This window comes from Protopterus annectens, chromosome 10.part0, assembly GCF_019279795.1.
Source record: "Protopterus annectens isolate FY-2018-M chromosome 10.part0, PAN1.0, whole genome shotgun sequence".
Lineage (NCBI taxonomy): Eukaryota > Metazoa > Chordata > Ceratodontiformes > Protopteridae > Protopterus > Protopterus annectens.
The window spans coordinates 1502085725-1502110331 of NC_056744.1; the positions used below are offsets into that span (position 1 = coordinate 1502085725).

General features: G+C 38.2%; 1 protein-coding gene across 1 annotated transcript in view; it reads right to left on the minus strand.

Moving 5' to 3' along the window:
- The window catches only part of LOC122813690 (zinc-binding protein A33-like), a 274249-nt gene that overhangs the window by 175854 nt on the left and 73788 nt on the right, over positions 1–24607 (minus strand). Inside the window, exons 2-3 of the mRNA XM_044086146.1 lie at positions 13831–13926; positions 13530–13763 (exon numbers count right to left, since the gene is read on the minus strand). Coding sequence (XP_043942081.1) covers positions 13530–13763; positions 13831–13926 — 330 coding nt within the window. The remainder of the gene's footprint in view (positions 1–13529; positions 13764–13830; positions 13927–24607) is intronic.

A 24607-nucleotide genomic window follows, 5' to 3' on the forward strand; every position in this document is an offset into this window, starting at 1 on the left:
GCAGAGCGAGGCTACCCTTTCCACTCCAATTAAGGCATGTGTTTAAGGTAAGTATGTTAGTTAACGGTATCACTAACAGAGTACTTGGCAACATGTTTGGTGTGGCCTTGAGTACGATGGGGTATAAATATAAGAATATGTGCACCATTTGGGCAACTGCCAGTCAATGTGTTACAGTCTGGTAGTAATTTGAAGCATGTATGAGGGCAGGCCTTGTTAAAAATAGGAACTTTCAATGTGTGTGCTAGCTGTGCAGCTGAGATAATCTGCACAGTGAATTTGGAAGGATTGTGTGGTGCACTGTGATATCAGTGGCCCTCATTTGCAGTACCTGCATTGACATTCTCTGTGAATGTGTACTAATGCATGATGTGACACATTATGCGCATACAGGTTTGCTATAGGGATATACGAAGTGTGTTCCTACCTGCAGGCTTGTGAATTCCATCAGTAAAAAGCATATATGTAATTTAAAATGCATTGTGTGGATAAAGAGTGCAGGACTCAGTCATTAATTGCTTCCTTCACAATACTGTACATTCACTTCTACAGACCACTGGATTTGAACACAGGAATGTGTGTGGCAAAATGTACTGTTCACAAGGTGATTAACAGACTGAGGTACTGAGTCACTGCTACAGCAGGTATATTTGCTGTGCCACACAGTTTCTACATCCATCAGTATATGCATGGCTTTATATGGATGCATGTGTACCAGGGTCCCAGTTAAACATGTATTTTGCCCATTAATGCCTTAGTAAGTGTCTTTCAAAATGCTGCTGAAGGGCTCATTTACCAGTTATCACAGGCCTCACTTACATCCATTATGTCTTTGGCTTTCTAGTGATGTACTACTGCACTTATTTTGTAAGTGTGTATTACAAGTTTAAAAAGGCATATATTAAATGTAGCTCTATTTAGCTAAGCTTAGCAAAGCTGCACAATTTGCTGTGTTGCACAGTAATGAGCTAAAAAAATAAAAAGAAAAGAAAAATGGGGAGCTAGGAAATGGGTGAAATGGGGTGCAAGCAGGGGGAAACACATATTGAAAGGAAGGTAAGGATGTGCAGGAAAGGTGTAGGAAAGAATCATAGCTATCCATTTCTTGCATAGCAACAACTGTGTACTTTGACAGAATTTGTACATGACTTTGAACTCTCAATCCCAGACAGAGGGGTGAGGAAAAAATTACTGCACTGGCAAACCAATTGGGCCAAATTATGTATGTTCGGTGGACACATGTGCAAAATGGAGAGTTATGTATGGGACAATTTTTTGGGGGGACAGGTGCCTTTTTTAAGGTGAGACTGGAAGGTTGGGTAAGGGACATAGGCACATGTGGGGGAGGCAAGTTGAGTAGGTGAGGATGCATTTGCAGACAGACAAGACAGCAGTCAGGAAAGTTGTGTGACACATGTGGGGGTAAACACCTTGGATAGGGAGGTTGTTGTGGAATCCAAGTCCCACGTGCCTCCAGAAGGCAGCAGCATGACTCACATCCCCACCCATGGGAGTGTTAGTACTGCTCCTTAACTGCCCCAGGGGTGGCAGTGCTGGAGACTGGGCATCAGGGTGAGGCTGCCCCACCAGATTGGCCAGCATGTCCTCAATCCAGCACAGGTGGTGGTGAAACTCACTGTAGACTATCATGCACACCAAGACTGGCAGCTCATCCTGGATGACAACACCCCCTCCATCACCACTCCCTGAGCGGGACTGGGCCCCATCCCATGGGGTGGTACTACCCAATGCTGCAGGTAGTACAGGGGCAGCAGAGGGGGCACAACCGTGTCCGAGTCCCAGATGTGCTGGGACCCAGTGCCACAGCCAGTTGAGGCAAGGTAGGTGTTTCAGCCAGAACCAGTCTACCTTGAAGTGCTGTGGTAAATGAGGTATAGCAATAAGTTACAGTTATAACCAAACCACTGTTAGTGTTAAACAGATTGGAACATCCTTTTAATTAATCCAAATACATATTAACATAAATTATGTGTAACACAACAATAAATAACATAATAGTCAGCATGCTTGCAGCATGCCAGTAAGAAGTAAACCATAAGGCCAACAAAACAGTTAAGGAATGTTAATGTTAATATTAAATCATAATAATAAATAACAATAATAAATAAATTAAAATAAGTGGTGGGGAGAGAAAGAGAGGAAACAATCCACAGGGTTGGGAGGGTGGCCTAATGGTTAAGGTGTTTGCTGTACAAACACAAGGTACAGGGCTTGAGTCTCACAGGGGATAATTGGCTAGGCTTAAAATGACTCGCAAGGGCAGTTAGCCTAGTACTAATCTATGAACCTATTACTGACAATTCAGACTATATTCCTGAAAACACAGATAATAAATACTCTACAGGCATGTAGTGTCAGTTTTGAGTACAGTGACTGCAATTCTCCTACAGTTGATGTAGCATGTATATACCTCACAAGCAGTTAGCATGGGTCATTATGAACTGAGCAATGACAAATGTAGGTACAAAACTACACAGAAAACTTTCACATAATGTGGACTTCTATAACTACCAAGGTGTACTTAAGCAGATTTGGTAATACATTGCATTCCAAGTAATCATTTTTCTGGTAATCCTGTGACAGATGGATTAGTCAGTTTTAATTATAGTATGTGAAATTGTGATACTTGAAAGGCATGCTTGTGTATTGCGCATAAACTAGACATCAGTCATGCCTTAGTTGGCAGGCATGGGAATAGAACCCAATGGCTGTGGCTGCAGGGAACTTCTGCAAAACATGTAACATTGACTGCAGCAGCTAAGTCCAAACATGCAAGGAATTCAGCCATTCTGGGAATATGTACACAGATGTGTTTAGGAATCAACAATGTTGCTTAGCACTATATTGGTATTGCTGCTAAATGTCTGTGAATTCCACAAAATATCTGCCCATACAGTGGGCTATATCACTCATACCTTTATTACCTGAAGTATGAGGAACAGAGAGCATCATATGACCCATATTGGCCTGGAGACAGCCTTGGACTGTACTAGGAGTTAAATGATGCAGTTTGCAGGCCATTCGTTCAGCATTCTACAGCTATTACAGTGTCACACTTGACTGCAGCATCCTTGCCATAAACAAGCAGTGCAATCAGCTGTACTGCAATGGTTATGACAACATAATCCTGCTGTACACCATTTTGCTTTCTGTTATTGATATTGTTTATTGCAATACAGTTATCATTCATTTATTGCAATACAGCTCTAAGTACCCATTTACTGCACTACAGTTCTACTTGCCCATTTATTGCAGCACAGTTTTTATTGTGTATACTTTATTGCAGTAAATGCTTTAGTCTTTCTTGCTTATTGCACTACAGTTAGCATAAAAATTCATACATACCACACTCATGCCACAACCTAGTCAGGCGCACGGCATGGGACTTGACATTGCAAGTCCTTTCAGCTGCAGCTGTTGGGAGAGAAGCATACCATTATGCATACCAGTTTTGCAGACATTCAGCTTGCATATTGGTAAAACAGTGGAAAACATACTTACATATTTGTGGGTCATTCTCAGCTCTGGCTTCTTGAACCCAGCTGTCCAAGGTTCCCTTCTTTCTCCTCCTCAGGTCAACATAATGGTGACAACACTACTCACCTGTATGGGGGATACCAGTATCACAAGTGATTTCCCTCGCCAACCAGTTCCAGGCCTCTGCCTTACACCCTGAGCCCTGGAAACCACCCTGCAGCAGCCTAGGTTCATGATTTTCTATTACCAGAAGCTCAACAAAGACTCTGGACTCTTAAACACCACATCTCTGCACCCAAACATGCGCACCTTCATCAATGTCACTCATCATATCATCAGTTCATTAGACCGTTTTCTTTCCCTTACACATCACTGAGCAACATTCAAAAAAGTGCTGCATTGCTTAGCAGCCAGAAAACCAGCTAAGCAGTACTAAGCATCACGAAAACCCACAAAACCTAAGCTAAGATTAGCAGCATGCAAACAAAAGTAGCCATTAGCATGTTTAATCAGTGTTCAGCACAGTGCAGCAGTGCCATATTTTACAACTTTGTTTTTAAAATTAAACATATGTAAACATTTGCATTACAGACATCTTATCACTGCTATGGACTCAAACCTAGGAGCTACTAAGCATTAGGTTGTATCTCTACCTATTTAGCTACTGGGATATTATGAAAAGTAGTACATCTCCATATACACTACTGGACTACCTGTTAGCATTGCTAAGCACCACTGCACACTGCACAAACGCACTTAAATAGACCCAGACATACATAATTAAATACATCCGGCTTCTATTTTTAGATGTCTATATGTATGTATATATGCATGTATGTATGTATGAGTGCCACTCCATGCAAACAGCAATTTAATAAAAACACAAAATAAGAAATACATAATTATGATAATTAATGACATCTGTTTTTTCTAGCAGGTGTCAGCTGTTTAGATGTGAGCACAGTGTGGCATTGCTGTGCTCTGCGCTGCACCATGCAAACATACAAAAAAATATTAAAATAAAATATTTCACATTTGAAAATTCACAGCATTTCAACAGTAGCAGGGAGCATCACCCTGCATGTAGCCACAACCATGGGTAGCCACTTCTCCCTACATGGATTCAATATCCCTGCTCCTATGCTCTCCCTTGGCAGCGCGCCATCATGAATATGCATGGTACACTGCTGAGTGGGGGCTGTAGCCATGTACATGTTTACATTACATGTAGGTGCTACATGATGGTGCCAGTGGATTTTATTAAATCCTGGGGCCTATGTGTACCAAGTATTTACATCAAAATTAAAAGATGTGAAGTTTTCCAGGAGAATAGTTTTTGCTTTTTTTTGTCACTGGATTTATTCTTGCTTCTTCAGAGACATACATTTACTTCATGTTAAAGTTGTGTTTGCCTTTATACCTCAACTTATCAGCTATGTGTTTCTGTAGGTAAGCTTTATGATATACTTTTCTGAGTAATATGTAAGAAAATTCCATATGGTTTCAGAGATGTGTACATATATTCCTAGGTTTCACTGGTAGTCTTGCATAAGCACCTAGCAGCCTTATTTAATTTTCATTTCATTCTCAACAATCCTATAAATATGACATTTTCAGGTTTATAAACTCAGTATGTACCAAGTCATATGATTAGTGTTCTTATGAAACACTTCTCAGAAAAAATATTTTAATGACATTTTCTGTCATTTTAAAATTATTGTAAATATACAGAATATTTTCCATTTTCAAGCTTGCATGCATTTGCTTGAGATATTGCTGCATGCTTCCCCTAAAAGCAATTAGAACATGCATTATGCTATATATGGTTTATCATCCATGTGTCTTTTCTGGATATTTTTAAACACCATATTTAAGAAATTCAGATGTGTTAGCATGAGGGTACTAGTCCAACTCATTTCAGAATAGCAGTGAGAAACTGACAAGCTGAAATATTTACAAAGCACCATGTTTAACATAAAAAATGTAGGTCTAATTTCTCTTCAAATTAAGACATATTAAAATTATTAAAACGGCTGTGTTGTGACTTTAGGTTAAAAACATATGTATTTCAGTATAGAAATGTTATTTTTCTTTATTTTTATAAGTTGCAGTGTAAAACGTTAACACTAAAATTATTTTTATTAAGATTCAAGCAAAAGCTGACCATCTTCCTTTACAAGTGGGCAAAGGTCTAGGAATTTTAATAGGGAAATATACAAGTAACATTTCCTGAAAATTTCAAAAGAATATATCAAGCCATTACTAACCATTACTGATTCAGACATTTTTCTACATGAATTAAACAAATAAGAACAGTTAGTAGTCTGAGTGCAGTCCTGAAAATGTTCAGTAGTAAAGGGTGATAAACTAGGTTAAACAGTATTCTTATTTTGAGACTACAGCGTGTCAGCTCTGACTCACTTCTGATACATGTAACAGGTAAAATTCTGTTCACAGGCTCATAGATTCATACAAAGCTACTAGGTTAATGGCCCTAAGGCCTTTACAAGCTTAGCCATGTAAAAATAATTTACCCTAATTGACCATAGTTACATGGTCTATGTTCAGCACTGACTACCCCTGACCATGAGGGACATAGGAGCCACTCCAGGGTGAATTTATGGTCACCCATCCAGTTGTCAAGGTTGCATTTAAATAGGGCCATTGAGGAGGTCTGCTTCATGTGGCTCTTATTCCAGGGGAGTGGCAATCATCTGTGTCTCCAACATGATTTGTTAATGTCACAGGCTAGGATGAGATCCCTGGAGTGAGTGACTCTTGTCCTATTTGATTTGAGGATGTGCATTTCCATTACAGCAGAGTCAGAGGCTGGTCTGTAGGTAAGGAACTGGTTGCTTCTCAGCAATATGTATGATGCAAAGTACAGTGACATGGCTTTCAGTCATTTCATGTAAGTCACAGGTGTCTAGCGAGATACATACAGAAGGGATCATTGTACTCAATTAGTGGTCTGATAAGGGTTGAGTACAGTGGAGTAATAACCTCCTTAGTCTTGGATATGATGCCCTTATTTATGAGCTGCACAATGTACAAGGCCTTCCTTACCACTATGGACACATGGTGACTGAAGTTTAGATTACTATCAGCCTGTGTTCCCAAGTCTCACACCATGTGGTTTGAGCTTAGAGAGGTGCTATCTATATCTAATTAGCCGGGGCTACTTCTTTGCCAAAGTGGATAATAAGACATTATTTTGCTTTTAGGTTTAGTCTGTGACTTTTTCACCAATCATTTGTCTGTGTCATCCCCTTCTGTAATATGTTAACATCATTAGGGGGGCTCAGTGATTGCACCCAGTTTGTAGTCTTCTGCAAACTTGGTAAGCCACAGGCCATCTACTTTTGCCTGGCCCTCAGAGAAGTAGATTCCAAACAATAGAGGGCTCACCACATATCTTTGTGGTACCCTACTGGTAACCAACTGGTTTACTGGTGGAGGAGGACTCCCCAACTTGACAACATGCATTCTGTTGGTGAGCCAGTTGGCTACCCACCAGACCTCCCAACCATTCTGAATTACTCGGTTTTTACTGAGTTTTGGGGTCCAAATGAAGAGGTGCCACGATTCCCAAGTGGCACCCCTTCATTTCCGATTTTTTTCTTTTGGTTTTCTAAATTTTTAAAATATCCCGCTGTCGGAGCTGACGTCATCACATGCTCAATGACGTCAGCACTGCCAGGCTACCAGCCAGTCAGAATTGAGCTCAAGAGCTCGCATCATCATTTCCAGCTGGCTGGCGGTTAAGTTAACGGCGGGAATTGCAAGCCGCAAAGCTGAAGAACAGAAGAGGCGGATGGAGCCTGGATTAATGGCAGCAGCAGCAGCATGGGGAACAGACAGAAGAGGGCAAGGGAATGGATACAGCGAGCCCAGGGAATGGAATGTAAGTAAGAGAAATTGTGATAGTTGCCAGAAAAGACTCGTATTTCTTACTTACTTGCAGGTTAATATAACTTTCTTGTTCTTCTTTTTTATTGCATTGTTTTTATACTTAAATAGCTTTCTTAGAGTTGTGAAAGCACACTGAAAATTCAAATGCAGTAATTTATTTGAATTATGGGAAAGCTGCGACATAATATTTTTATTTAAAGTAATGAATTTAGGTCAACTTTTTATTAATATTGCTTGAAAAATATTCTTTGAGAATTTCTGATACGGGAATTATGAATACTTGTCTCACTGTTTTTTTCTCTTATTTTATTGCAATATTTTTCACTTTAGATATATTTTCCTGGGTTAGGGACAGACTGCACACCCTGTGTTTCTTTCTGTGAAGCCAAAGGGTTTAACGTTTTTTGAATTATAGGAGGAGATGAGAAATCATAGCTAACCTTAAGAAAACATGGCAAGGATTTATTATGAGAGCTGCCAGAAAAAAAGTGCAGGGAAATTACCAATTTTTAAATAGTTTATCATTTTTTTCTCATTTCCTATTATTTTCTTGCAGAGTTGTATTTGAATTTTTTATTTTTTTTCTTGAAGTTCTGTATTAGGACCAGAAAGCAAACCTTGTGTTTCCAGGTGTGAAGCAAAAGGGAGCTAAGAAGTAGCATATTTACAGTAAGGAAAACAGAGCAAGGTTTTATCATGAGAACTACTAGAAAGAACTTGTGTAAATGTTTCAGTTTTTTTTTTCTTCAACCAGCCCATTTTAATTTATTAAGTCCAGTAGCTCTCTAAGTTTTCCTTCTCTTGTGTGAATCTGTACGTAAAGAAATAAAATGATTAATGAATAATGCAGATGTAGAATAATATTTCAGGAGTATCAGTTCTTTCCTTTGGATTGGTATCTTAATGTCAGGTCACTGGCATACTTTGACATAACATAGTTTGTATACTTCTTCACTGGATACATCTTTTGCCATAGTCTGTAACCTTTTTATTCCTTCTTTCAGCACTAAAATGGATTTTAATTCTCTGCTTCATCTGCCAAAGCAAAACATTATTTTAATAATGCGAAATGGCTCCCTGTGAGTATAATAGCTTTATGCTGTATCTCTGGAAAGATGCTTTTTGCTGGTATGCTAAACTACTAAACTTGAGTACTTGTACTTGCTCTAGTAAAGTGGTGGTAGAGTTTAAAAGACTCTAATTTTGTGGGGTATTCTGGCACACATAATTCCTCTTTATATATGGTATGTCAGTCATGATTTATATATCATAGTAGGGGGCAGTTTGCCCTCTCTAGGGGCACTATTTGTATTCAAGAATTAGCATTAACCACTATTGGAGTGAGAAATTGTTTGTTTGTCTATTGGAGTGAGAAATATTACCTGTTAAGTCAAGTCTGGGTTATATTTGACAGTTTATTGTTAATTTATGTGTTACATATTCTTGAACTTATTTTTTTTCTATTTTCTCATGGAAGGTTATATTCTATTTAGATAGAAGACTGTCTCTAAATGAATCTTGCCTCTGCCACTCTTTTTCATCCGAGACTGTTCCTCATAAAATCTGTGGTTTTCAGGATTTCTGTGGAAAATCAATGCAGTGCAGGATTGAATTCATTAAATGACAGGCATTTGAATTTCAGACCTCATATTCTTCAGAAAATAAATATTAACACAAAACCTGTTATTCTAGCAACTTTCTAAGTTTATACGATTAGTATTTTAAATTTGTCCCTATTTTGGGGCTGTATTCCCCCATTATTGGCTTTGTCCATGTTTTTGTGCTAAGAGGTTGACAGCTATGGTGAGAAGCGAGAACTGAATTCACTAAATAATCGCCATTTAAGTTTCAGTCTTCCTATCTTTCATGAAACTGCTGATTTGGCATAGTGGTATGTTGCTCTGACTGTAGTGTGCATGGTCCTGGGTTTGAGACTTGCCAGTGGAATGTATTGTGGTAACACAATATTTTATTCTAGCAACTTTCCAAAACTGTACAAGCAATGTTTAAAATGTGTCCCTGGCTTTTGGCCTTTTGTACCCCCCCCCCAAAAAAAAAAAAACTGAAATTGAAAATAAGTGTGAGAAGCTGTGCAAGATGCTTATGGCTTACACTACTGTCATTCTGTTTATACTGTGGGTGTGTGGACACACTGGAAGTAGACTTTTATGATGGAAATGTTCTGCATTGGTCATTATTGGTTCATGCATTTTGTTTCATTGCCTACAGCTTACTGGAAAAATGTTCAAACAAATGTAAGATGCGCTCTGTCTAACGTGTGCCGTATTATACAAGGAATATAATTTAAAAAAGATAGGAAGATGTATCAAAGAGAACATGTATGTTTCTTGTTTTGTGTGCAAGGGGCCAATGATTTGAAAACAACCCAAAGGTAATCTTTATCCACCACTGGCCAAATGCATTTTCTTCTCTGCCCTTGAAACTCACATTCATTAAAGTAGCATTGAAACCCACACCACAGAAGTTTTAATGCCAAGTCTATTTTCATTGAGACAGTGTTTTGTTTAGCATATGTCTATTGGTTTTTGTGCATTGGGCTGTAAAATGTAAAAATAAAAATCAAATAATCATTGTATTAGTAAAGCAGTATGCATGCACACTTTAGTGTTTATGGTAAATGGGTGAAATAGTCAGGTAATGGGACATTGGAATGGCTGCAGGGGGACTTTGGTGCCATATTTTGGTTGTCTGTTCTTCAGCTTGTATTTGAAAGTTGGTATCCCATAATTCCTTTAGAGTGGGTGGGGTTACATAATTATGTATGCAAATTAGATGTTAATCAGCGTACAGATTTGTACCTATTTTTCATGGCCTTGTCCAAATTTTTGTTTCCAGGTTGTGAGGTATGCTACCCACCTAGTGACATATGGGGTAATCCTCAGCTGGGAGAGTTTCTCAATGAACCCCGAGTGGGGTATTGTGCAAAAGCCTTGGCTAAATCAAGATAGGTGGTATTGTACTGCTTTGCCCTCATCTAGGGCTTTGGTGACATTCTCAAAGAAATCCACCAAGTTTAATAAGCAAGATCTACCCTTGACAAACCCAATATGGGCTGGGTCAAGAGTCTGAAGGTACTTTTGTCCTTGATAAGCTCCATAACGACTCTTTCCATGGACTTGCAGTTTGGTTTATTGGTCTATAGTTTCCTGGGTCAGTTGATGGACCCCTCTTTGTGTAAGGGGATTACTGTTGCTGTTCCCCACTCTGCCAGAACAAAGCCAGTGCTCAGGCTATGCTTAAAGAGAGTACCGAGTGGTTCTGTTAGGTCCTGTTTTAGATTATGTAACAAGCAATTTGGGATGTTATCTGGTCCAACAGAGGCCATGTTGTTGGTCTTAGAGTGCTTGTGCAACCTGTTCTTTGGAGATACTTGGTACAGGACTAGTGTCAGGAATGCTTTGAGGTATGGGAGGTGGAGACAAGGAGGGTGAAGTTATTGTGAAATCTGTCCACTAGTAGGTTGGTAATTTCATCAGGTTCACTGTGAGTGGTACTGTCCACTACAAGTTCGGTACACAGCTGGGCATTCCCTTTCAGGTTTTGGATGTAGCTAAAGAATGCCTTATGGCTGTCTTTAGCAAGGGATGCTAATTTAGTCTTGTAACTATCCTTAGAGGACTTTACAAGATATTTGCTTGTTCACACTGTGTAGGGTATCCTTCCTCTGTTGAGTAAGTTCCTTCTTGTTCTTAGATATCAGTTTCTTTCTTTTGTTATACAACTTATTTATACTTACAGTCCACCAGGGTGGCTTGTTTTTTCAGGAGGACCAGGCTTTATTCCTGTCAGGTACAGGTGAGTCAATACATTTGTTAAATGACTATATAGAGCACCAGGGTGGCTTGTTTCTTTTTTGAGGGGGGACCCGGTTTTAGTCCCGTCAGGTACAGCTGATTCAATACGTTAGTTAAGTGGCTATACAGGGCATTTATATACTCTTCTGCATACATTACGGTTAAAAATGTTACAAATACATGCAGATTTCAGAAAGACCTATATGAACCAAAAAGGCCTTCAAAAAAGACTATGTGTTTGACCATTTGGCAACAAAAGGGCATCCAGAATGATTAAAATGACTGTGTAGCCACTAAGGGCAGAGCTGGATCCAGCACTAGAAAGCCTAGGTACTGCCTAGGATACATGGTGGCTGGATAGTCCTTTTATTTGGCTGGCAGCACCAGGCTTTACTATGAAAAAACATCTGCAAATGTGAAAAAGCCCAGCATTAGGACCTCAAAGGACAGCTTTGTAAGAATAGAACAGCAAGCAGACAAATATCAGTGTTAAGACACTGATGAACCTCTGGGCAAGCACAGAAACCAAGGGAGATTTAATTGATAGAGAACAGCCAGCTGTGGAAGATTTAGATAATGCAGAGCATTATTCTAGCCAGCAAATGCACAAGACATCATTGACAATGTTGTCTTATTTGTTTACAAGAGCCATCTCTGATTGTATATGCCAATAAAAAAGAAAAATAAAATATTTTGACATGCTGGCAGGCTAGGAGGTTGTATAAGTAAAGTATCAACAAATAATTGCCAGTTATGCACAAGAGAATAAACTTCACAAGCATATGTGTTGCAAAACTGTTTTACGTACTGTGCTTCTAATGGGGATTTTTTTTTAACTCTCATTTTAAGTCAGAATTTTCACCTGTATACAAATATGCATAACTATAATTTTGTAAAATGCCCCAGTTAGTGTTGGCAGGTTAATTAACTTGCTCAGGCATAAACCTAGGCAATAGGAGACAGTGGCCATAATCATCTACACCAACTACCTGTATAGTTAGTTCGTCACTGTACTTGGTTAAAATGTTCTGAAATAGGTTAGTTTGTCTTCTATTGGGAATATAAATGTAACATGCACCTTAATAAATGTTGCTATATTTAACAAGAAATACTTTACATCAGGAAGATGAATATATGCAGGAGACCCATGGTTTAAAAACAGCTCAGGAGCAAGGTATACTTTATCAGTCACTGGCCAGGTGCATTTTCAAAGAATGTGAGTTTCAAGGGAAGAAGTTTACTTTTGCTCATGCCAAGTCTGTTTTCAATGTGCAACTGCTTTGTTTAGCAAATCACTATAATGTTTGTGTTATAAAAATCTGAAACTGTGTTGGTAGCATTACAAGCAGCATACCCGCCTTTGGTGTAGAAGGCTGTTGGTTCTACTCCCACACCATGTAGCTTGATTGCTGACACTGAAGAGCCCTTTAAAGGGGGTGCTGCACTCCTGAGTGTGCCATCCTTTGGACGAGATGTCAAACCGAGGCCAGACTTACCTGGATTGATGGTAGGTGCTGTAAAACAAGAGTAAGGAAAAGTTCCCTAATGCCCTGTCCAAATTTTTCCTAGTAGTATTAATACAACTAAGGGTCTCCCCTGAAAAGAGGCTACTAGCTGAGTGGGACTAAGTAAACAAAGAATAAGCAAATTTAAAAAAGTTTTATATAAAATCAAGATCTCTGACTTCATTTCGAAAGTCTTGAAGAAAACAGGAGTGAGAGACAAGTAAATGGGACAAATGGCTGGGGGAGCCTGAGTCCATTAGCCTGCCTAGGCCCCCATTTGACCATGATCCTGCTCTGACTAAGGGCACTAAATTATAAAACAAGAAAGGCACAAGTCTACAGAACATCAACCAAATTATGTTAAGAAAACATGGAGTCTGAACGGCAATAAGGGGTAATGTAATTATAAATGTGTACACATACGTTAAATCTGAAAAAAGATAGGTTAGACATGTACAATGTTAATAGGTTGTAATTTATCTTACATGTTATGAATGTATGCTGTAATTTGTTCTGTTGGCATGTATACCATTCTTAGACTGCATGGTATATGTATGTATGTTTGTATCCATGTATGTAGTACACTGCACAAATTTTAATTTGTGTGTTGATGTGAGGTTTTATTTCATATTGTGAAATATATACACTCTGAGTATAATAAAATATACCAGTAGCACCAACGTTTTGCAAAGCTTTATCAAAAAGAACTATTTGTAGTAGATGCTAAGTGATAACTTTACAAGGGTTTCACTATCACAGCAACATTACTGGGATATTGTGTAGACAAATATAGTTTTACCTTTAAAAAAGTTAGTTCATCCTGTTGCTGCAGCTGTAGCTGAACATTTGAGATTGATTTCTGAATGCCATTAATATCCTCTTTTATTTTTCTCAGGTTTTCTTTCATCTCTTTCAGAATTCCTGTTTCTTCCTCTTTCAGCTGTTGAATCAGTTTTTCTTCCTTATGCTGGAGGAACTCATGAAGCTTGGCAAAGTCAGAGGAAATGTGCAACTGCAGACTTCTGGCATTGGCCTGCAAAGAGTGAGGTTATATTAAAAAAAAAAAAACCTAATAAAATGAAAAAATAAACTTGACTTACTGTGACTTCTGACATCTTCATTTCTTGCTGGCACTTTTTTTCATTATACCCTTTCAGCTTGGACTGCAACTGAGACAAGGAAGCTATCAGATTGTCCTAGATGGAAAAAAATCTGCATTTAGTGTGAACATAAATACAGCATATCTCACACAAGATCAGCCCATACCCAAGTGTTATTTTTTTCTTTTTATTATTATTATTTTAGCTTGCATTAATTGTGTTATTATGGAAAAATCTACTTAAAGCATTCATAACAACTTTGACAATCTCCTTTAAGGCTAGTGGATAACTATTTTTGCTTCAATTTATTAACTAGATGAATTCTACTAGACAGATACAACTTACACAAGAATAGCAGAGGGAAATGTTCAAAAACTATGCTTACCAGTATGAAATAAAGTTCAAAAGGATTTATTTTGTATGTCACTAAATCAGCAATATATCTCAAATGTAGATATAAAATCAGTAGTAAACCATAGTAACTATTCTTTATCAAATAAAGGTAAGGTAATAAAGGTACCGCCCCCATCTTAACTCCCACACCAAAATTCTCATCCAAACCTTCTTTAACTACAACATTACATAGTTATGCCTCTTATATTTAACATCTTTCTTTTTACATTTACTATCTACCTCTCACTTCTTCTAAGACTATCTTCCTTTTCACAAATTACATACCACCTACACCATCTCCCTCCACATCTTCCCAAATACACACCTTACACACCTTCCCCAGTTACTCTGTCATATGCTCCTCTCTTTCTCTGTAATACAGACATAATATTACTAAAGAAACTCATCACCCTCCCCCCACACCACAACCTTCCATACGACCATAACTTCAAATACTTCCATTACCTAAAAAAGAAGCCCCTACCCACCTACTTCCCTGTTGTCAGTAAACTAGTCCTTTGTGGTGACATACATCCCAACCCTAGCCCTTCTCCTCCTTATAATTCTCCTAACTCCACAAAATCCCTAAACTTCACCACAATTAAGTCCCCAAAGCATTAGAAGCAAAATTCCCCAACTGCACGCATGGCTAAATCAACATAATCCAGACTTTACCACTATCACTGAAACCTGGCTTAATATTATCAAAGATTCTGAATTTCTTCCCCAACTACTCTTGCCTGCGAACTGATAAGACTACATAAAAAGGTGGCGGCATCTCCTTATTATTCCCAAGCTCCTTTACTGTAATCCCGTATTCCAAACAAATTCCCCACTTCTCCACTGCAGAGCTACTTGTTAACTTCCTAAAACTCAAGGATTGCAAAAGCGTTTGCATCACAGTTCTATACATCCCCCAGGCAATAATAATGCTATTCTTGAAAAGATTCTTGCCTGGGCAATCAACAATATAAAAAAATGAAACCATCATCCTAGGTGACATCAGTATTAACTGGCTAGATATTTCCAACAACCCCCTCTACAGATATTTACCTTCATATCTATACTCAGCTAATTGCAGACATTACCAGACCCAACATAAAAGAAAACAAAGGCTCAATCTTGGATTGGATCATGATTTCTTGACCCAGAAAAAATTTCCACCTCAGGGACTTTCCCAAATAGCATTGGTGATCACTCTCCAGCATTCATAATATGCAAGCCCACCTCCATAGCAAATGTGCACCAATATAGATACACCAGAAATCTATCCCATTTCTCCCCAAACACCTTCAATAACATCCAGCAGAACATTAACTGGAGCCCACTAATTTTTTTCCCATTCAACAAAGCTGCAGAATTCTTCAATTCCACATTTCTTAGCATCCTAAATAGTCTTACCCCACCCCGGTTAAAAAGGATTAAGGCAAAAAACATGCTATTTGACCTACAAAGTCCACAAAGCAAGTTATGTCCTCTAGGGACAAAGCCTGGAAAGTCTAGCAAAAAACAAATTGCTATCCAATATCACTCTTTATAAACAACTCCACAGTCAGGCTAAATAGCTAGTTATCAAAAACAAAAAAAGAATACTTCCAGGCTATTCAAGACCAACATAGACTAAACCCCCAAAACTTCTTGGGGAACAATTAACTCCTTTCTCCACCCTGGAACTAACAACAACCCATGTCCAAACCCTGAAAAAACATCCTCTGAGATAGCCTCCCTCTAACACATACTTCAACGACACCATCAAAAAACTTACTGACCCCCCCAGGAACTCCACCTGTACATTCCTCTTCTAATCCTCTACCTGCTTTCACTCCAACACCCATAGCCACCTCCACCATCAAAAAACTGCTTCACACCCTTAAACCCTACACCAACACCCCTGATAACTTACCTGCAGAATACTTGCAACTATCAGCCTCCTCCATTGCATATCCTATTAGCATCCTCCTCAACAGGTCCATTCAGGAATCCTACATACCTGATATCTGGAAGAAAGCATTTATCCTTCCACTTCATAAAGGTGGCAACAACTCCAACATCTCAAACATCTGTCCTGTTGTCATCCTCTCCCCAATCTCCAAAATACTTGAGAAAAATATTCACACAACTCCTCAGTCACCTGACTCAACACCAAATCCTCTCCCCCACTCAACATGGATTTAGGCCTGGACATAGTACTTACACTGCCCTCATTTCATTCCTCGACACAGTAAATAGAGCTCAAGATGCTGGTTCCTTAGTCTCAGCACTTTTCCTGGATTTATTAAAGGCTTTCAACACTATTTCCCACTCCCTCCTGCTTACTAAACTGTCTAATCTTGGACTATCATCCCCTACCCTACAATGGTTTACTAACTATTGCAATAATAGGCAGCAATCTACTAAATGGCAACACTCTTCCTCCCCTTTCACAAGTACAAATACAGGTGTCCCCCATGGTTCAATACTGGGACCCCTCTTATTCAGCATATTTGTCAAAAACTTTCATTCCTTTCTCAACCGCAGTACTGTTATCCAATATGCAGATGACTAACTATTATCTCCTCTGCTAAATCTGCCCCTACACTACAGTGTCTCATCCAAGAAGCATTTAGTTCCACCAAAACCTGGATGTCCCAGAACCATCTTGCTCTCAACCCCAATAAAACAATACTTTTAATATTAACCCCCACAAAATCCAGCCCTGTCGACAAGTCACTATTCTCTGTTCATTCCCAAAATAACACCATCACTGAAGTTGTCTCCAGTACCAAATTGCTAGGTGTCATCATTGATGACAAATTTTCTTTCATCCTTCACATCTGCAGCAACATCAAAAAAAACCTTCAAAAACTAGGTGCCCTGTATAGGCACAACAATTTTCTTAGTCTCTCCACAAAAAAGGCTCTGGCCTCACCATTCCTGCTTCCAAGACTTCTACATGGTGTTCCTATCCTCACCAATCCACAGTCCTCCTTTTGAACAAAACTAGATTCCTGCTGCAACAAAACTGCTAAATTTGCTACAAATGCAAACTTTTCTACCCACCACTGCTCCTCTCAGTATCAACTCAGTTGGCTAGAATCCCTCACTATTTCATTTTTATACAACTAACTACAGCCCACAAGCTCATCTACAACCCAGAAACCTGCCTTTCCCTCTCCTCCATACTGACCATGTACCAGTCTAACAGACACCTCCGTTATAAATGTTACTATCCACAGAGAAACTAAGCTCACAGCCAGTCAAATGTTGTATTCCTATACTGTCCCTAAAGCATAGAATAATATCCCCCCCTTCACTCAGAACTATCAGCAATGCTGCCTCCTTTAAAAAAATCCCTCAAACTACATCTCTCCTCACACTGGTTATGCATCTGTATCCCAACACACAACCCCAACTCCTGATTTCTCTCCTCGGTGTTATACCTCTATCACTTCCTTCCCTTTCACTCTGCCTACTTACTGCTTGCCTGTCACTTTAAACTGTCCTTTCCCTCCCTAGCTCTTCTATCTCCTACTATTCTCACACTGCACTCAACTCCCCATGGCAATTAGCCATGCATTTATATTACATTCATGCATTAATTGAATGCACACTATGAACCTAGTAGATTTATTTCATTAATGTGTTATCTGAACATACACCATTTATTACTTCTGTTTTTCCATGATTGTAACTTTTTTCGCTTTTGTTTTGTTATTAGTTTCATTGAAATGTAGTAGTATTACTTGAGTCTCCGTTATGTGAATTAATACTTTCTTTGTATGTAATTTTTGTGAACTTTTCTCTAATGCGTATTAATATTTATCTTTGTATGTAATTTTGTGGAGCTTTTCTCCCTGGGCCTCCACTGAAAATGGGCTCATTCCAGGCCCAGTGGACTTTCCTGGCTAACAAATGCAATAAATAAATAATAAATAAATAATTATACAAGTACAAAAGGAACACAAGAGTGGTTGTACAAAAATATATAATGTAAATAATAATTAATGAAAGCAAAGTTCAAACAAGTAGCCTATAATCTTATAAATGAGAATGTCAATTTCACCTAGGAGAAGGCAAAGGCCACTCACTAGTTGCTAGCATGTTATGGTATAATTTTACAATGCAAATATAAGGAAAACTAGAAGCCATATCTTGGCTCTCTAGAAACTTGCATTCCAATTTTTTCACCCTGTATCCAAGGTCACCTAATAAAATACCAAATATGCATTTAAATTTCAACAAGGAGTTCAATGGTCAAATATGGAAGGATAATTCATTTAATGCTCTGTCTACATAAGCCTGAAATCATTCGATTTTAAATTTTCACACTCTCTAGTAAGACAGAAGTCTTTACAACTGGTTCAGTAATGGCATTTTAAACTCTCATTTGTTTACATCAAAGCTCATATAATTATATATGTACACAAGCAATCCAATTTTCACAATTGCAATTTAAATATTTGCAGATAATACTAAACATTACCCCATTGTTTTATATACATTACATCTATATTAAACTGTTATCCATTTTGCCGAAGGGTATCATCTAAGTGGTATTTTCAGAAGGCAGTAATTCCTTTGTATTTTTTCCACAAAATGTTTTTATTCATTTTATACCTCAATAACTTAAGAGTACAGTAACAAGAAAAATCAAACAAACTTTATACAATATCCATAACAACTAAAAAATCAATATACACAGGAGAACACTTAATATTTCTCTACCAGATTACACAATTTTGTCCAAGCAAATAATGATGGGTTGTGTTATTAAGTCCTTGATTTTATAGTAGCAATCTCATTCTTACAAATGCATTTCACAAGATGAATAAACTCAACGTTAAAGACAGGAGTAGAGATTGGGATTTCCAATTTTTAGTAACAATTTTCCTTACTATGGAAGGGATGGGCCATAGTAAACATGTTTGGATTTTAGAAATGACTTTGGAAAGAGGAACAGTGAAAAGAATAAGGGAGTCAGAAATGATACAGTTGTTACTCCACAGAGCTTTACAAAGATATTTAAAGTCTAAGCAAAACGGGGAAATTATTTTGCAATTAGCAACCATATGTATCCATTCAGCATCAGGGTGTCCACATCTTCAGCACTTAATTTCATCTTTCTTGTACATTATTGCTAGTCTATGTGTAGTGAAAAAAAAAAATCTATGTAACAATTTCCATGTGTATACATGCCAGAACAGGGAAGATATGGATTCATTTACCGATTGTAAACAACGTTTTTTATCTTTTTCTGAGAAAACTTGTCTATTAACTTCAGTTGAATAATTCCAAAAAGAAACATCTGTTTTGCTAAAATCATTTCTGAGAATTTTATAAACAACAGTATGTATGAAGTATTCCTGGGTGAACCATTAATAATTGAGATAAAATCTAAGATTAAGTTGCTTTTATTGCATGCCTTCTAATGAGGGTACAAGCTTAGTAGGAATGAAATCCTTACAAGTTTGGATGTCCAACCAATTGCAATTTTGCATTTGCTGATTAAATAGTCTGCAGATTTTATTTTATTAGCTGAGAAAGTGATTGCAATATAATAGGTCACCCTTTTTAAATTCTAACATGTTCTGAGTGTCAAAGATATCAAACATGCATTTGTGTAAGCATGTATACTTTTTGTTTGTTCCATTCCTTTACTTCAGACAGACAACCAACTTTACATGTCTTTCTTGCTGGACACACTGCCAGGTTGACAAACATTATCCCTCAGTGGTTATGATTTATAAATCTTCAAATATAAGATGTGTCAGTATCGTAGGAACTCATATTGAAAAAAAAAATTAAACCACATTACAAAAGCTGTGGAAGTTAAATAAATTGCAATAATTATTTTTTTCTATTCTACTTTGCCTCTTTTCCACTTTGACAATCTCTATCATATCACAGATAGTTCAGTTTTCAGTTTCTATTTTCTAAATATAACTTTCAGTGGATTAGTTTCAGTTAAGTCCAATAACCTGTCACATTGCAGTAGCATTAATGACTTATTGCAACCAACTTACCAAATACCTCTCCCAATAAATGTTACAGCAACAGTTTATATGTATTTAGCCTTGTGATGAAAAAATGAGATCTCATGTCTCTCACATGCAGAGTCATACCTCAACAGCAACTGATTTGCCTATGAGAACATTCTTTGTAACCTTACTTGTTGTGGTGTCTTTCGGCTTAAGGGGTTGCCACAGCAGAACTCCAGTCCGCTAATGATTGGTAGTTGATTTTTACATGCAGAGTTACCAGCCCTGACACACAACCTTCAACGAAAGTATGCCCATTCACGCGTGTCTCCACGCAGAAGACGCTCTAGCTGAGAATCGAACCAGACAGCGTCTTACTGTGAGGCAACAATGCTACGGCAGCACCACCACCGCATTCTTTGTAACCTTACTAGCATGTAAAAAAGTGCAAACATTTCTGACCAAATGTTTTTAATTTGAGAGACTTTGTAGTACACCACTAAAGCTGACATGTATATATCCCCAGCTTTTATAATACAATTTTCTCTATATTGTTTACTCAAGTTAGCCACTTTCTGTCCATAACATTATTTCTTAGCTTCCTCTCTCTCTGTCTCACTCAATGCATGATCTATATTTACTGCTTGCTAATCTTTTAGTTATCAGTAGGTCATTCCTGGCCTCTATTAACAATGAAATCAATGCACATGGTGCCTTCCAAAAATAACTCGTGCTGTGTGTAATGTCTCTACAACATACAGTTTCAAAGAAATATTTAAATCAAAATAACTTGGCTCCAGCTGCTTCACGCTTCTCCACATCTTGTGTATTCCCAAGTATGTCAAGCTAGTGTGTCTTTCTACAACCTAAACTCCCTTCACCTGAACTATCTCTACTGCTATAACCAGTATCCGTTTGATGACCTAAGAGTATAAAATCTATTTTATGGTCACTGGTGCCTGGTCATAATATAAGAACACTCACTCCTCCAACCAATGCAGAGCTAGGTTTACATTTCTCCATACAGGTACCACTTATACCAAGCATTTCTCTATTTGGCTTCATAGGTTCTTATCTACAGCTAGAACAGGAAATTGATATGGACTGCATCTTGATATAAATAGTGTTGCAAATACTCACTATTCCAACTTTTTTCTAAACACCATTTTCCCATAACAAACTAGGCTTTCTACAGCCCCGGATAAAAGTGATAAAAGTGATCATCATACTGCTAAGTAATTTCAATAAGTTGCCCAGGATTTCTCTTGATAAGGAATGAAATATGTACATCATCAAATATAATCCAAAGAAATCTAGCAATTGTAATCTAAATCCAAGCCTTTATCTTTATACCTTCCATTAACAGTATCAGTGGTGCAACAGGTAGCATACTTGCCTTTGGTGTAGAAGGTTGAGGGTTCTATTCCTACACCAGGTAAATCAACTGCTGACACTGCAATGCAGCATAAGAGGAGTGCTGCACTCCTGAGTATGCTGTCTTTCAGATGAGATGTTAAACCAAGGCCCCATCTGCTTGAGTTGGTGGTAGTTCAGATGGATATAAAAGATCCCATGGCACTTATTTAAAAGAGTAGTGGTCCTTTATTTATATATAAAGAACTCTTATTTACAAAATATTTACATATTTAAAATATTTACAAATGCACAGATATGTAAATATACAAATCTGTTAAACTTTGTGATATTGTGATGTTATGAGGTAGTGCCATCTGTGCCAGGCACAGTAGGGCAACACATGTGTACACATGCCAGCTTAGCCAGCTGGAGGTTTGTAAAAAAAAAAGTTATGCCATTTGATTCTCTCTCTGAATTGTACAGATGTTGGTATCAAAAATCTATAAATGTATATTAAGTTGTATTGCTGTAACTGATCAAATGTGAAAGTTTCATCAGAGAACCCTTGAAGGGTGAAACATTTAAAATTGTGTTATAGCTTTCAGATGCTGCTACAGATCTTAGTAAAGCTGTGTGTGTATTGTACCAGAGTCAGGTGACCAGAGGTGATATAATCCTCTAACCAGCACCTAGTTTCTTTGAAACCCTCACAGCAGGATATAATCTGACAGAAAAAAAATTCTGACAAGAAAGATCTCTGAGAAGAAACATATAACTATACCTCACACATCCACACAGTCAGTGAGACAGACTGATTCATTCATTAGAGATAGCCAGACAGACATCATCTGGTTTTTGCTGTGGTCAGACACTCAGCACATATCAGCTTACCTTGCTTTAGTGATTAGTCAGGGAACAGTAATTCTTTAGTTAGACAGGGACATCTAGCGAGTACAGTTCAGTATTGTTTTGTGTAACTGTGAGAAATTATCCAACTGTATTATTTTTGAAATCTCTATGGATGAAACTCTGATTTATTGTATTCAGTATTCTCTTGTTTTCTATTTTATTAATTATTTTAATATCTTTTATTGTGGCTGGTCTTTTAGAGAATGCTTTTAACATCTTGAGAGTACTTATGCTTATTTTAGTTACACTGTGGCAGCTTCTCAAAGCCCTTCTGTCTTGGCCACACTCCACTGTTAGCATTAATATTAATTTGGCACTGTATAATTGGGTACACTATGTAAAAGCCTTAAGTTAGAGGACTGGTGGCAGCTATTACCTCAGAGTCTGGGCAGAAAGGGGCACAGCTAGTAAATCTGTGCCAGCTTTTCCCAGGTATGTATGTGTGTGTGTGAACCTCAAATATTCATAGTGTGTGTCTGTCAACTACAGGGAAAAAGGACACAGAACTCCAAGGTGGTCAAGTCTGCAGTTTTGTGTGGGCCTGGACAGAGTAACAGAGTCCAGCCCCTAATCTGGATAATGCTCCCTGTATGCGCTTAAGGGAAACTGTGCTTGGTGTAAGGAGCTGCATTTGAAAATACTGTGTGAATCCATCTTTACTCTTAGTGACCGTCCCTCACTGGAGTCAGTGGTGAAGATGGAGTTTCCTCAATTGCTGGCCCGGAGTTGGGACAACATCACATATTAGTGGCAGCTATTTCAGATATTAATTGAACTTCCGTATCCTGTGGGTAGTTGTCACTGAAGGTGTGAATACTGTCAGCAATAAGGTAAAAATATACGGATTCATTCTCACTACAGTTTTATTTATTTATGTTAGATTAGTTTAGTAAGGGAAAGCAGGCAAGGACATCAGCAGAGGATTATAGCATGCTGACAAAAAAGCAGTTATCCAAGGCAAGTGAAGCCAGAGGATCACTGCATGCCAACCTGATGAAAGAGGATATGATCTCAGCCTTGGTCACAGATGAAGAATGGATCAGCAACCTGGAAGACAACCAGTCTGCTGATGGGGATGTGCAGTCTTCAGGAAAAAGGACAGTTCACCTTGTCTTCAGAGGACTTAAAAATCTATCTGGAGTTAAAAAAATGAACTGGAGTCCAACCGACTGGAGAAACAGATGAGTGGCTGCAGCAGGAGAAACAGATGAAACTGGAATAGAAAGACTCCAGCATTTTGATGTCAAACAAAATAAGAGAGACTGTGGCATTTGGAGGGTGAAGAAAATGAGAAACAGTGCCAACATGAGAGGGAAATGCTGATTATTTGGAAGGGTCATAAAGGTAATGGGGAAGGGAATAACTGAACAGCAGAAGCAATAAGGGTCAGTAAATGTATTCCACAGTTTACAGAGTATGATAATTAAGATAGTTTTATTCATTTATTTGAAAGAGTAGTTAAACAGTATAATGTTGACCAAGGGCTCTGGGTTTGATTCCTAGCCCCCTTAACTCCATGGTAAAGCTGTAACTGCTGTTTCTAAATTATCCTATACTGATTGCTCAAACTATGATAAGGTTAAACAATGCTTACTGGAATGCTTTATGTTAACATCTGAAGCTTTAAAAAAAAAAGATTTGTAAGCATAGACGCAAGGAAGATGAAAGTGTATGTGATTATATTGCTCAGTTAAGACCTTACTTTCATAGGTAGGTGTGTGGGTATCAGGTCATCATATTTTAAGGGCTGGCAAACCTTTTGCACTTAGCTTGAGGAAATGCAAATCTGGTTAGCAGACCGGGAATGTAACTTGGCATATGAGCTGATGAGAAAAGGGGATTTCTACTTAGCAAGCAGGGCATCACTGCAGAAGGGATACCCAGTGCTGCACATGGTTATAGGGGGACCCATGGTGAACAACAGAGTACACCAGTAACAGGGGAAGCCATTGGTTCAGGTACCTGGCCAGGACCAAGGGTTAGATGTTTTAAATGCAACAAGAGGGGCCATGTGGCATACAAATGCCCACTGTGGCAAGGTGGGGAACAAAAGGTGAAGGAGCCAGCAAGTAGGAATGACAGCATGCCAATGGTAAGTTGTCTGGAGACAACAGGGGTACCAAATTATCAGCAGAGTCTGTATCCTATCTTACATGAGGGAA